At 39.9% G+C, this 15,863-nt stretch overlaps 1 protein-coding gene across 1 annotated transcript in view; it reads right to left on the reverse strand.

Annotated features, from left to right (window-relative positions):
- Positions 1–7,418: 7,418 nt before the first annotated feature.
- The window catches only part of rnd2 (Rho family GTPase 2), a 31,329-nt gene continuing 22,884 nt past the window's right edge, over positions 7,419–15,863 (reverse strand). The window contains exons 3-5 of the mRNA XM_015000301.2: positions 14,199–14,308; positions 11,034–11,168; positions 7,419–8,488 (exon numbers count right to left, since the gene is read on the reverse strand). Of these exons, the coding sequence (XP_014855787.1) occupies positions 8,219–8,488; positions 11,034–11,168; positions 14,199–14,308 (515 nt within the window). The 3' untranslated portion in view covers positions 7,419–8,218. The remainder of the gene's footprint in view (positions 8,489–11,033; positions 11,169–14,198; positions 14,309–15,863) is intronic.

Consider the following 15,863-nt stretch of genomic DNA (forward strand, 5'->3'; position numbering starts at 1 on the left):
CATTATTCTGGGCACTCAGCGTCAGAAACAAACACAGAAAGACGTGAGGAAACTAAATTAGTGCAGCAAAAGGACAAAGCATAGGGCTTTGGTGGCTTTACCTGCTAGCATTCGTTTTAGGATAAACGACAGAAATAAAAGGCATGATGCACCTTTACCGGTGAACTTTATGGAAATAGGTCTACAGTGACACTGCTTGAGAACAAGCTGACCGCTTTTCCTCAGTCTCTCTAAAAAAAAAAGCTGTTATTTGTCAAAATTATTGGTGCTATTATTCTTCCCTCTGTTTTTTTTTTTTTTAAGATGCACGAGGTACACTGCTTCCTTTCCTTTTCTTTCCTTGTGTGCGTTTCCTGGATCAACCCACTGATGTAATGGCACTTATTTCTACAGACATGTAAACACTCCACTATTCTAATGAGAACAGTTGAAAAATGCTTTCAGGTTGACATTAAAGAAGTTTAATGTCACAGATTGTGCTCTTGATTTTCTCAAAGTAAGTTTCTTCTTTTGTTGTGAATGTGAATACATGTTGAATAACGCTCTGTAAAAGTAATATTTTCTGCAAAGTTAAAACTCAGTAAATTCAATTAACAAACCCATTTTTTTGTCAGTTTCTTCACAGATCTTCCCATTACGCCTATTTTTTCTGTCAAAGACTCTACGTCATTCTGGTTTTCTCCATCTGTACTTGTAAATTTGACATTTCTTTGCCCAGCAGTATGTCTCGTTTTGACGCATTTCAACACCACGTCTCTAAAGGCGCCAACACGCGCGTCTGCAGCTGCAGATTAATTTCGATGGCCTAATTTTATACCAAAGATCAGCTGACTCATAATCACAAACGTCCAAATTACAAAACTGATGTTTTCGCTTTCTTAGGAGCTCAAAGCAAAGGGTAAGGTCGCAGCTTTTCGAGGGATCTTACCCTTTTGGGACGGATGAATAAACAATGCTCTTCTGTCTCTTGGGGGACGACAGTGATGTGTCCTCGTCAATGCGCTAAACCCCCAGCCACTCACCTCAAGCTGCTCGATGGCCAAATAACAAACAGCTAAAAGGCCATCTCCCTAATGTGTGTACGTGTAGATAAACGACGTCATGCAAGTATTATAAAAATCCCCAGTTAGGTAAGCAAGTATATGAATTTTTGGGCAATCATTTATTTTATTTCAAAGTATTCTGACACTCGAGGTACAGTGAAAGTACAGCTTTGCTCCTGTTTTACACTCGTTAATTGCCACACACAGATACAGAAGTTGCATTAGCTGACTCAGTTTCTATGGCGACGATAGACAGCATAAAGGTGACCTCTCGCTTTGAAACACTGAAACGTTAAGTCCAAGCAATCTGCTGATGATCCAAAAATACCGAGCATCTGTTTCCTGGGTGAGAACAGATCTAAACAGCAACATCTCGCTGTGCTCTCTGTGTAATTATCTGCTGACAGGTGGTGTGTGTGGCAGCTTGATTAGGCAGACTTAAAATATTTCTTCTGGTCTTAGGAAATCGGCTTCATGCAACAGACTCTGTTGGTGCGAGAAGTTTTTCCCAGTAAAAAGCTGCTGGTGAACAGTTGTGGTGTTAAAACTCCATCACAGTGAAGTGGATTTCTGCTTAGTTGCATATTTAGCAACTACATACATTCAAATAGTAAGCATTCTTACATTTTATTTGCTTTTAAGCTGGTTTATTTAGTTTCCATCCAAGTCCCAAAGTTATGTTATTTGACTTTAATAACTGATACATAGCATCGAAATTTAATATAAGAATTTTACAGATACAATTTGAAAAGAGTAGAAATTGTGACATGGAGTAAACATATATAATGTGGGACATATTTAAATTATGCAGTTGGTGGTAGGATTTAATAAGCTTCATCTTCTTTTCAACAGGGTTTTTTTTCTGTTTCCTTATTATTATGAGACTTTTTTGTGACATTTTTCTTCCTCAAAATAAATAAAGATTTTATTTCAACTCAGAGTTTCCTGCTTTATATGGGGAAACTGTGATTTAAATTGAGTCATATGTGCCTGTCTATCCATCAGGTCTCTTTGCTGTCAGCTTCCTGCAGCAACAATAAAACTATGAAGAGAGAAAGAAAACCAACAAAAACAAAACCTTTCCATTTGGACTGAAATGTTTTCCAAGTCACACACGTCTTTTCACCAACCCTAGTCTCAAACTTCAACCCAAACAGACTTTATCGTATTTTATTGAGACTGGACTTGATGGAACAACACAAAGCAGTGCATCATTTTAACAGGGAGGGAGGAATGGTACAAATAAAAATGTAACGTGTGTTACTGCTCATGTATTTAGTCCATTTTACTGTTTCGTCTGTGAATAAAGTCCATTTAAATCTGAAACCATAGGTTTTCTAAACGTATGGCTTCATACCATACGTTGAAACCATACGTTTTCTAAATAAATTCCACTTGTGCATAATTTAAACTTGACTGGTCTAACAAAATAAATCCAGCTGGAGCGCGAAGGCCTCAGAGGTTTGTTAGAGAACACTAGATAAGAAACGGCATCATGGAGACGAAGGAACACGGCAGACAGGTCAGGGATGAAGCTGTGGAGAAAGAAGTTTAAAGAAGGATTAGTTTTTTAAATAATTCCCCAAACTGGAATTTACTGAGCTCTTGAGAGCCACCTATTCTTTCACAAATCTGTCTAGAAGTAGTCTGCATGCCTTTGGTGTTTGCTCTTACGTATCTCTGGCCAGGGAAAGCGCTAGAAGATCTGAATTATGTCTTTTAATCTACTTTTGTAATTTATTCTTGTACTTTTTAGTTTTAAATTTCTCTACAGCACTACAGTCCGTTCTGTGTCTTTAACAGAATTCTTTTTGCAATAGTTTGGCAATAAATATATCTATAATACTTATTCCTTCTTAAGCGTATTGCCTGCAAGTCATTTCTTTAAAGTTAGCAAAGTACATCCCGTAGCATTTTACTTTACATCACAAACGGTTCTCTGTAGTGAGGATTGCTCCTACGAGTTCAGCAGATGTTGAAGTATTTCACAAGAAAGGTGTTTTGTTTCCCCTCTTGTATGGCGATACTCATCTTCCACACCTCATGGATGTTTGGGGAGAATTTTTCTTCAGATAAACAGAGCGTTGGAACAATCCCCCTCTCTCTTGCTCACATTGGGCTTCGCATTTTCATACCAAAGTGGAAATCAATTACAATTTATCAAGTGAAAAGATTCTTGTTCATTTCAAGAAGGAGTTTGTTTGATTTGCCCGGCAACAGCCTTGAAAGTTTTTGCTCTGAGTCACGGCAGAAAGTCTGCCCTCTGTTTTCAAAATCTAAACAAGGGGAAGCTGATCGCAGTATTTTCTTGAGTTCACATCTACTTTCGCGCAGTTCGGTCACACACACACACACACACACACTCACACGTAAACATTCAGACGTTTTAAACCAAATAATCCAAAATAAAGCTAGCTCATGTTAATCAGACTCTTCCTGTTTCACAGTTCATAGTAAACAATTTGAAATTGTGATGTAATTCTATGTAATGACATGCTGAGAAGTTGAGCTAATATAGACATGTGGGGAAATATAGATAAACACAGGCTTGTGTATTTTAATGAACATGACTTTAGGGCAGAAAGCATTAAAGATTAGGTTAATTAATCCCCCTGGTCCCGGTTTTCATTGCCTAAACACCTCGGAGACGAGTCCAGGCCCATCTCTACCTTTTGGGATTTATCTGCAGGCAAATATGGAAATATAAAGTTGGAACATTTTAAAAGGTGTCAGAGGAGACGCAGTTATACTAATATACTCTACAAGGTTCTTGCTTTTGCAGTAGTGATGGATTATTCCAGCACCAGGAATGAGGAATGCCAAAACCCTCTGCTGACTTCCTGGTAAAAATGCATTTGAGTTCACATACTGCTGCTCATTACAAATCCTCTGATGACTGTACGCAATTTGTGGCCGTGCTCTGCAGCCTTTTTGTCAGCAGGCAGGAAGCGCCGACTCTCTCCTCCTCCTCCTCTTCATTACTCTCCTTTTTTTTTTTCTTTTTTTTTTTTTTAACACCATGGGGACGTGACCCTGTCTGCAAATTGTCATAATTAGCCAGGAACATCTAGAATGATGGGTTTAATGTGCGAAAGACGTCAACTCTGCTCGCTCAGGCACAAGCTGACTGAACTCTTTCTGCTCGGGACATCAGAGGAGAGCAGGGAAACCAAAGAATGCAGAACCAGAGGAGAGAATCCACAAAGGTACTTCTGATTCCCGTGCGGTCTCGGCGTTAAAAGGGCAAGCGGCTGATTAGATTGCTGAAACGGAGGCGAGACATCCTGCAGTAATAATCCTGGGTGTGAGTGGGAGTAGATTGTCAAGATAATGTCTGATGCCCATCTGATTCGTCTAACAAAGCAGCTGCTGATTTGTATGTATCCTGACAGGACGCATCTAAATCAGCGTCTGGATGACTGCTTTCATAGACAAAGCAGCGGAGATGATGTTTCCTCTGTGAAGAACACAGGCGGTGTTGGACTAATCTTCTCAAGTGTCAGTTTAAACTGTGGGGACACAGCAGGACTCGCACCTTTATAGCCCTGGTCAGCCCCTCCTTACAGCTCACTGATCTCTTTATCCATGTAGAATTGATGAGCCTCTGCTTTTCTAACGTGATAAAATCTTGTACCTCAGAGGCCTAAAATGTGTAACCATAGCAGCAGCAGCAATAAGTTTTTTAGGTCTTCAAAAATCTGGAAAAATGTTTCTAACCGTATTTTATTATTTGAAAGGGACAGAAAAGCCTCCATTTGCAGTCCTTGGTGGGTCACAAGGGTAAAATAAAGGAATATATAAAGAGAAACAAAACTACTACATTAAGTCTGAAAATATTGACAAATGTACAGTAAGTAGTGAAGAACCCACACTTTAAAGATTTAGAAAATATTCTCTGAGATGAAATGCTTTTACGTTCTGTGGGCAGACAGTTCAAAGATGCTGTGGATATTTATAACCCTGCTGGGAGAAAAAAAATAAAAAACATTCTAAAATTTGATATTTCAAAATGTTGCAGCATTATGTTAAAACACACCATCCCTGCTGCCTTAGCTTGTCTCTTCAGAGAAAGCCTAGAGCCGAGGATTACAGATGTCAACGTGTTTTTATAGGGAAACCAGGAGTTTAAATTATTTCATTCAGTTCTTAAATATAAAATGTTTTTTTTTCTTTCTAGAGCTTGACAGATCCAATGAATGAGGAATTTGTTTGGCTATAATAAGCAAACATCTATGTGGGAACATATGTTGTACTTGTTTATTTTAATTGGCACTAACGGTGAGATTATGGATGTGTATCATGTATTCATGCTGATAAAGAACCAGCTGGACGCTTTTATCTTGGCTGAGAGGACGACTCAGAAACATCATTTTAAATTGTGATTTTTATTTTTATTTATTTTTTTGCTCACCAGGCGGTTTTCTGGTTCTCTTCAGACCAAAGCGAGTAGAGTCTTTCATTTGCGACAAACATCAGTGATATTATCAGCGATAATATCTCTGCATGACGTTATGAGGATGCAGATTATGTCATCAAATCCACTGGAAGTTTACTTTGAGAATATCAGCATTTTTATTTGTCGCAGAAGTACTTTTTTAAAAAGTGGTAAAACCTCTCTGTGTTTTTACAACTGAAAATGTTTTTTTTTTTCTCCAATAAACAGTAGTGTTGCTACTGACCTGACTGAGCAAGTAATCAAGGAGGCCTAATCAGATAAAAATGTTGAAACAGGTGTCCATGGGAAGTGAGCATCTGCTGCGACCTGCTGTTTCCTCTTTCTCGCCTTAGTGGAAATGTGTTCCTCTCAAAAAGCCAAAGCAGACATTCATTCACCTAGCAGGAAGAAGGGAGTGGGGGGGGGGGCGCGGCGCTCCACTGTAACCCGTGGATGCTGCTGCTTGATGGTTCTGCAATGCCAGTTTAATTATGTAAGCGCACATAATGATCATGTTGTGGCCACATCACTCCAGTTAAATGGCCTGGAGATTATATCGGCTCAGATGCTGAAACACGGGGTGGGAGTGATGTAAACGGCAGAGGAGAGAGATATGATAGAGGGGAAGGAGGTTTATCGAAACCGACATCTTCCACCAAAGTTTTCGCACTCGTATTCCAAATATATAATAAGATTTTTTTTCTTCTTCTTCTTATTTGACACCTCACAAATGTAAGATTGACTAATTCAGCATTTCAGAGAGAGAAAGAAACTAATTTTCAGCTTTGGATTCAGCCTACAGGTAAAACTGTTGTCAGGTAAAGATAATAAATCTCTGACAAAGGATGGATTCTGTCGTTTTAATCAGAGCTGCTATCTAGTTGAGCTTCAGCAACAGAGCTGTTCAGTTTAACTCTTGCCATGCTGAAACAAGAAAAAACAAGAAAAGAGAGATTTTCAAATCTTAATAGAGGGAATTTTCTAGATTAGATTGGGCATAACATGACATTTGGTTATAGATGTAGTATTTGCCCCATTGCAAAATTATTTGCTTTTTTGTCACACTTGGCAGCTTCAGGTCATCAAATATATTTTCCTATTAGATAATGATGAGCTAATCAAATATAAGAAGCGGAATTGAAATGATGATTTCATTCATTAAGTGGGAAGAAAACTGTGCAAACCAAATGGCTCTACGTCATTTAACTAACCTCTTTGTTAAATCATCATTTCATTGTTGTTAGCCAGATTTTTTGGGCAATTTCATAATCCCACAACTCAACAGACCGCTTAAGTTGAACCAAACTGAACTAGACTAGGTTACTACTGGTGGTCAAAAGCTACAGAAATATGATGCTGATATGATGAAAATACACCTTGTTGATCCCAAAAACTTTTAGAAAATATTCTTTGGATCAAAAAGACAAAAGTGGATTTCAGAAAAAAAAGTATTATTGTCTGGGGCTGCTTCAGGAATTTGATCATTTGCAGTATTTAATAGAAACATGAATTCCCAGGAAGTCCAGAAATAAGCATGATTGAAATTCAGTGGCATAACCTTAAAACAAATAGCTTACGTTAAAAAAAAAAACTCAAATGAGGCTGAAATAAAACAATTTTGAAAATAAAATAGTGCCAAAACTCATCCAGTGTTGTCAAGGATGGCACAACAAATTAGATCTAGGAGGCAACAACTTTCTGGATAGATTTCTGTAGTTAATGAAATCATAATTTCAGACCTGTTTTTTTCAGTTTGCTCAGATATTCAAGATGCACTTTATTAAGCCTTTAAATTAAACCTTTAAATTCGTCAGGAAGAAAAAGCAAAAACAGAAGAAATCCATCTGTAGCAAGTTCAATGCCACTGAAATAATGAAAACAATAAAATACAGTTTAACCAGAAATTACACTTTCCCAGAGTCCAAGCACAACAAAATAGCCCAGGTTTTTAAGCATTTTATTTTCCCACAAATCTTTAAAATTGTGTTAACAGCATTAATTCCAGTGAGTCAAACTGGCACAAATGGAGCAGATGAGGAAAAATAGTGTTAAATTAGGCGGGAAAAAAAGAAAAGGAAATACAATATTTTGTTCCTAAGATGCACTTTTGGTGATAGTGCTCACACACACACGCACACACACACGCACCATTAACAACATTTCAGTCTCCTTCCACCACCTGCTCTTAATAGACCGTCATCATTCAGATAAACACCAGAGTCCACTTTCAGCATAAATGATGGATTTGCTTGTTTTCTTCCCAAATTTAGCAACAGGAGAAGCAACTTCAGGCAGCCGAGCAACGCCTCCCGTGAAAAACAAGTTTCATTCGCTGATATCCTGAATCAACACGGCCACTTCCCGCTCGCCGCCGCCGCCGCGCCATCCTTCTCAGGAAATTAATTTCACTTTAATTCCCTCAGACGAGACCGCACTTCCACTATCGAGGCTTCTGCATTTCCAGAGGGTTAGTCCAATTTGCCATGGTTTCAAAACAACACAAAGAAGTAAACAGCTTCTAAAGTATGCGCACACACACACACAGCAAAAATAGGGAAATTAAATCCAAAGCATTTGTTTTCACTGAGCGGTGTTTTTTCTCTTCTCCCTCATCTAGAGTGCAAAAAAATTGAAAATGCACAAAAAAACCCTCTCAAATAATAAATAGACTTTCTCTTTCATATATTTCTGTTTTGTGTATTTACATATATACTGCATATCACTGAGGCTGGGGCTCCCTCTACATTAGCGTACAGCTCTTGGCCCGGTCCTTTTGGATGGCCGGGGCGGGGTCCGTTTGCTCAGTCCGACCCGTCAGAGGCGGCAGGGGCAGATGCGAAACCCTCTTCAGGCCTCTGCGCGAACTGCTGCGTTTTAACTGAGGCTTATGCGGCTGCCGCACCGACGCTAAGGTGGTGATGTGGAACACGTCGCGGACGCTGTTCTCCGAAACCTTGGAGGTGCACTCCACGTAGGCCACTGCCCCCATCTGTCGGGCTATCGCGCTTCCCTGCAACAAACAAAGGGAGGAGATGAAGTTAAGGAAGCGGCACAGTTTAACTTACCAACCACAGAAACAACGTAAAAAACATTTTTGATGGAAGTGTCTTAGGCCTTGACACTCATATTGTAGAAAAACGTCTAAATTCTTTGGCAGGATAAAATACAGAGCAGCTTCGCACCAAGCATGTAAAATACTACTCCTAATCTTGACAGGAAATGGGCAGAACTGACTTCCCATTGACGTCACATGCATAAACACAATAGAAATATGTCGCTTGAGTAGATTACTGAAGGTGCAACCAACAGATTAGTTACATTTTTGTCACTTGATTCTCATGGAAACCAACACTGCAAACAAATGCAATCTGACATCTTCATGTTTGTTGTAATCTTTAAAAGTTGTTTTGATCAGAGGTTTTCTACTTGCACTCAGTCCAGTACTTGGTTGTTTCAGATGAGTGTTTTATGCTTTATAAGTCACTAAATCTGATCCATAAAAAAAAAATCATATAAATCCTCATGAATAAATGAGTGTTGTGTCTACACATAACGGATAACTTGGCAAAGAACCGAATTTAAATCACACATTCAGGCACTTGGTTGCCAACAATCTGACAATTTGACATAGAAAAAGTAGGATTTTAGGACCAAATAGTAATTTACAATACAGTAGGTAATCAACTGAAGGAAGCTGAATCTCTTGGGTCCCATGTAACTCAAAGATTGACATATTTCCTTGAACTGGGTTCCTTCAATTCTTTTACTCCAACATTTCAAAGCACAAATTCCTAAAACTCTAGTCTATTAGCCCAAAATTAATCTATAAAATCCCAAAGCTTGTTGCAACTCTATAAGATATTTCCAACAATATCAGACTTTAAACATGAAACTTGTCGCGTTTAAAGTCTGATATTCATCTGAATTTCCATCTGATTCTTCCTTGCTGGTCGATGCTAAGACTGAAGTAAGCAGATGTAAACCCGGGCAACACCAAGCCAAGTTTACTTCAAGATTACAGAAAATAGCCTGGAGGCTCCATAGCAAAGAAATTACACTCAGTTTTAAATGTGTGGACAGTTCAGACTGCTAAATGTAACTTTTGCACGAAGAGTTCAGGTTGCAGAATGCGACAATTAGTGAATAAATAAAGGCCTTTTGTCACAAGATGAACACAGATGCTGATTTCTGAGGAAGAGGAAGCGCCTGATGTTGTCGGTGAAGCCGTTCAGAGAGCCTAAACTCAAACAGAACTCATCTGGCTCTGAAGATTACCCCTGAGTAATCTAACAATATGCAGAGACAATTAAGACCGCAAATTGTTTGCTTAAGATCGAGTGAAGCAAATTTAATTTTAAAATCCCTCGGCCCCACTCTGCGGTGCACTTCAGACTCGGCTGATCTCTCGTGTTTCACGAGCGGCTTTTAATTCGCATGCAGAGATTGTGGGAGACGGGATGCAGGTTAAACCGCATGCTCTCCAAACGGTGCTTACATCCTCAGCTGACGCGGTTTGATTTCTATCGCGGCGCGCGCTCCCAGGTTCGTGTAATGAGCAGCGAAGCCTTCATCGGGTGGAAAAGCGGTTTTAGACTCAGCTGCGGCAGGTTGGAGGGGGCCCCAGCTGATCGAATCTCCAGCAGATTAGAGTGGAAATACCTGGAGTTCACCCAGTGGTCACTCTCGCTGGCGACTCTTCAGCTCTGCTCTAAATCAATTTGAGATCAACAGCAGGATAACAACACAAGCTATTGGATTAGAGCACCAAAATGTTTGTGTGCGCAGCTCTGGTCTCTGCTGGTAGACTCAGGATTTTTTTTTTTTTTTTTTTTTTTATTTGGGATGGGGGTGGTATCTTCAAACACAGCTGCCCCGAAACAAAATTGAAACCAAAACAAGTGTTTCATGTGGTCTGCATACGATCTGCTCCTCTGTTTATCTGGATTTTGTTTGTTTAATCTTTTTATGTGGCTGAGCTTTGGAGAAAAACCTTGACTTGAACACCGAACACAGAAGGACAGTAACAAAAGCACAATGAGAGCTGATTAAAAAATTCCCAGATTTACAGTTTATCATCAGCCTCCTGCCCTCTTCTCTTCCCCCGCGTCCTTGACTTGGAGGCCAAGGCTGAATGCGATAAAAGGACTCGCCTGTTTATCAACGTCCGTTTTTTATTCATTCTGCTTTTTTTTTTTTTTAACCCTCTACATCTGCATGGTTATTGTGGACGTAAACTCCACTTGCCGCTTGTTCTTCTGTGGCCTTTTAAAAGAAAAAAAAGCAGCCTTGAATTACATATCAGCACATTCTTGGTCAGTGTGCCAACCACAGAAAGCATCCTCAGGGGATTTTACTCTGCACTTTTTGTGCTCCTGTAGTATTTGATTGTTAAGAATGCAAAACCCCTGGTGGCTTCCCTTCTGCTTTAGTTGATGTTTCAAGAAGTGTTTCTTCCAAGGGTTCTCTCTGGAAGCCATCTTGGAGGAAACGCTATCTGTGTATTTATCCCAACCCCCCCTTTTCATCTCAGATATCCATCTCCAGCTCATCCTTACCTGCTCATGAGTGACAGGGATTAGTCGCTGCTTGGAGAGTTCCCTCAGGGTGTTGACGTCTGTCCTCATGTCAAGCTTACAGCCCACCAGCACCACTTTGGCGTTGGGACAAAACTCTTGCGTCTCTCCTTGCCACTGCAGAGACAAAAGGAAAAAGAAAAACATCTATATTCACACGTCACACACAAATACAAAAAATGCTGAGGCGAGGTACGTTTGAAACTTCTGGCTCCCAGATGGAGTTTAATGCTGCCTTTATGCAGTTTTCTGGTCATGCAGAGGAGCTGGAGAGTAATGAAAATTGTTTAGTTGTGTAAAACTTTGCATGTAACCTTGAAAGTTGTGTTTCTACGAACAACCAAGAGAATAATTTTATCTTCTTTGGGATTTAAACAAAACTACTTTTTCATTTTTACGTTGCATACTTTTTGGCATTTCCTTGAAAAAGTTTGCACATTTTCAAGTTCTTGCCGATTTCAATTTGATATATAGAAAGTCTTTTCAACAAAGACTTGCTTTTAATTTGTTCCAACAATCCACAAACATGCAGATGAATATGAAAATATATCTGGAAGGCCTTAAATCGTCTTGGAATGACTTATTTATTAGCAGTAGTAGTTTATTATATAGGGAAGGCAAAATGAGAAATTCAAAAACGCAAGAAGTCCTGATTAAACTGAGAAAACATTTTTGGACATTTTGATGCGGGGTTCTGTGGGTTGTTATCAGCTGTCAGTATCTTACCATTGTTAAGGGGAATCTGCCAAATTTACAGTTTTTAAGATCTCTTCATGTTTGCATGTACCAGAAAGTTCTTTTTTTTATGCTGCTACTCTAAAATATCAGAACTCTGCTTTGGAAGCAGCTCCACTCTGACTGGCAAACAGCTCAAACCCAGAGTGAAACAAAGTTCTGAGAAAGAGAGTAGGCTGAATGCTGTTTACAACAGATACGATTGTGAATTCTGGAAATAACCCGCAGAACTCCACTTTAACAAATCTGGACCATTAATGCAAAGAACTGATTATTCTGGAGTAGTGATATACAGCTGCAGATTCTTGGAAATCTCTGAGTTAAAGAGTTTATCAGGCTATGATTAGGGGAAGTATTTAGTTTTACAAAGCTTTGAAAATCATCACCCTAAAAGAAAATGAAATAAATGTCATGCAATGCCTGGCTCAGGGTCACTGTCAGTTCCTCCGTCTCTCAGGCTTGTATTGAAGGAAAGCTGCCTTATAGTTGATGAAAGGTAGGATTTGTTGGCTGTTTGTGGTCAGAGGCAGAGCCCTCAGAACAAAGTGTTTAAAATATCAGCCAGAATTGGAACCACAAAAAGAAAACATCTAGCAATTGTTGTTTTTCAGAGTTTGAATATTTTATTTCCTTTTGATGGTTGTCCAAGTAGCTCGGTCCGATGCTGCCAGCTGAATTCAAAATGCTGGAGCTGAACAGTATAAAGAAATATGCAATATATAATAAAGTAATCGATATTACTTTACTATTAAAGTACACTTAGTAAAAAATAACTTGGCCTCTCATTGTTTATTTTATTGCAGCTCTAAATGGAGGCTCTTCCCTGTGAGCTGATTCGGTCCGCTTGGCATTCACATGTTGTCTGCTAAGCGTTTCCACTTTGCAGAAAATGGAAACACTGAAAATTTACTCAGAAACAACAACTTCTCTGATTATGATGAGAAAAATGTTTTTGCCCTTTTCCTTTCATCAGCCGCCATATTTACCAAGAGGCTGCACTGATGTTTGTCATATCCGCAAGTAAAAACGATTTGTTGAAATCAGTTTCCTTCTGCCTCTGTCTGAAGCAGTGTTCAGTGTTTCACTGCGCGAGCTGAACCGTGTGTTATCTTGTGCAGCTCAGATTTCCACTCTACCTAGAAAACATTACACATTCCTCATGCATTCTCCGTCAACAGATCTATTTCAGGTTCTCCTCAGAACAAAGTCTAGGTGTCTCCCTTCTAAACTCACTTCAAGATTAAATGTCACTCTGAGACACGGCTCAACCAACACCGTCTCTCTTCCCGGCGACCCAAATACAAGACGGCTCAGAGTTTTACCGCCTGCCGCGTGCAAAATGTCACGGTGTCCGCTCATCCTTTACGCTTAGCGCCACCTTTAACCTTCCAAACGGGCCCCTATTCTGTTGATATGGCCCCGTCAAAAGCTTTGATTGTTTAACCCTCTCTCCTCCCCCAGCTGTCATCCAGCGACCTCTAAGGCCTCCTCGCTTCTGCAGGTCAAGAGTCTAATTTGGGATGCGGATTGTGCAACAGGTTTTCCATGCGCCCCCTGAGTTTCAGGGATTACCGGGGTGACAACGAGGGGCCAGGGGTCACGGCAGCCCCTCCTGCAAAGTAATTCCTGGGGAAAAAAAAAAAGTTAAAACGAGAAGCAGGCGATGCTCCCCGTTGTTGAAAGAGGCCACCGAGATACGCCGTCAAGGGTTAGACCTGCAAAAACTTCAAGGGAATTTTACCAGCTCCCCACAGACCTCTAAACACGTCAACAGGGGAGCTGTGGGAAAGTCTTTAGTCTGCAGAGTGTGTAATTTAAAGGCGAACACACTCACATGGATTCAAGATGCGACGCTAGTAAAAAGAAAAAAGCCCTGGTTCACATGATAGAAATGCAAGCACAGAAAACTCATCAAGTTGGTCATTTAAACACCTCAGATATTTCTCCATTTGTGGCCCACTGGCTGTAAAAAGTTCACAAACCACAACGGGGAACTCCACCAATGAATTTTAACATCCAGACAGCTGTTTAGCTAAACTTAAATTTGAAATTCTAAAAGCTCAGTTTGTAGTAGCAGTCACTGAAGCAACCCATTGGATATGGCTGACTGATTTGCATTTTAGATATATTTCTCGAAGACACCCGGCTGCGAAGCCTCCTTTCTCATTCTTCACGCTGACCTTTTATTTCTTAAGGCGATGCAGGTCAAGTATCCGTGGACATTTTGATGAAAGAAAAGAACGGGAGGCTGTAGCCTCTCATTTGATCAACCGTTGGAGCATGAAAAGCTGCTGGCACAGAAATCCGTCATTATGAGATGCTGATCGGGTGGATTTTCTGGTTGCTTTTCCTCCACAAGCACATATTAAGTGCTGATGTAAAGCGCTTGAGAATAGAAATAAAAACACTGACCTTCTTAATGACACTGTCCAATGTTTCTGGTCGGCTGATGTCGAAGCAGATGAGAACAGCGTCAGAATCGGGGTACGCCAGCGGTCTTACGTTGTCGTAATAAGAGGAACCTGTGGACACACATCGACACATAGTATAAGGTCATGGAGAATTGGGAAAAAAATCTTGCAAGGATTTATTTTGAACCAGATTTAACCCCTCAAGTTTGTTTTATCTCAGTGAGATGGCTCGTCCTATCAATGAGAAATTTCCTGAGAGGTGACTGAAAGGTCATTAGTACATGCAAAACACGTTAAAGCATTCACAGTACCATGCACTCGAACACACTCTGCAGATGCAAATGAGTCCTGATCTTCACAGTTATGCGTGCATATTTTTGTGTAGTTTCCTCTTGGGTTTTTCCAAACAGCTGTGACCTCTTCTTGTCACATGAGAGGGGCAGCTCAGAGAATTACACACACAAAACTGAATTTTAGAAGGCTCATCTCAACCCATACTCATCTCAAAATGGCTTTTGAGAGGTTAAAGTAAACGCTCTTCAGTCACTGGTTTTCGCTAAAAAACGTTGTTTGTTCTTTCAAATCGCACATTTTCTAATGAATTTGTGTAATCCACTTCTGCATTTTCCCAACTCTTGAGTTTTATTATTGCGCCTGGATCAAGTTTAAAGAGACATGTACAGCCACAGACTTCTCGATTATGCGACCCAGCTCTCATTAGGAGACTTGTAAAAATATCTGGGCAATCGTAGGAATGTGGCTGCGGCTGTGGAGGGAACCCTCCACCCTCTTCCCCCCATTAGGACTTGACAAGGGCTTGATGTCCACAACTGCACTTCAGGGCACAAAGAAGCAGTTGTTTGCTACAAATGTTCCCATTTTACACCCCTTGGAATGCAGGGAAATTAACAAATTAAATCAAATATTTGCACACGTCAGTAAGGTGAAAAGCTTGACTACTAGATTTATTCCCCTCATTTTGTTTAGGCTGAAAGATTAGCACATTGCAGGAAATCACTTGTGCCTTTGTCTCGTGAGGTAAATCGAGTCTGCACAAAAGAAAAAGTGTTTTTAGCATTTGCTGGGTCCTTTTTTGTCAGTGATGGAATGACACAATGACAAAAGCTGCACACGACCTGCATCCTCTCGTCATTTATCCAGCTGTCCTGCAGTGACAGCTGGACAGTAGATCAGAGCATCTGTTGCAAAATCACTGGATGAATAAATAAGAGTCGCAGTTTAATTCTGAATTCATTTCTCGCCTTATTGCACTTTGTCATCTTGGGCTACAAATGCACTGAATACCAAAAAGCATTAGTTTACTGCACACTTCAGCTGGCAATAATAACTTAGAATGTTATTTTTTTTTCATTCTGTGGATTAAAGTGTGCTACTCTGTGTTAAAAATGTTGTGCTGTGAAAAAGTAGGGTTTTTTTTCCAGTGTCACACTTAAATGATCCAGATTATTAAACTATTTAAAATTCAATAAATAAATAAAAAAGCTGAGTGAAAAAACTGTTTTCAAATGAGGATTTTATTTACTGCAGAAAAAAGTGACAAAAACCAACCTGGTCCAGTGAAAAGCTTAAATCATGAAACAACTACGTTTAGCCACATTGCGGCCAGAACTATTTTAATTGTGAGCTAGGGTTAATTGTGACAGTT

The sequence above is a fragment of the Poecilia mexicana genome, unplaced genomic scaffold (assembly GCF_051168715.1).
Source record: "Poecilia mexicana isolate PSO_F unplaced genomic scaffold, ASM5116871v1 scaffold_8, whole genome shotgun sequence".
Taxonomy (NCBI): Eukaryota; Metazoa; Chordata; class Actinopteri; order Cyprinodontiformes; family Poeciliidae; genus Poecilia; species Poecilia mexicana.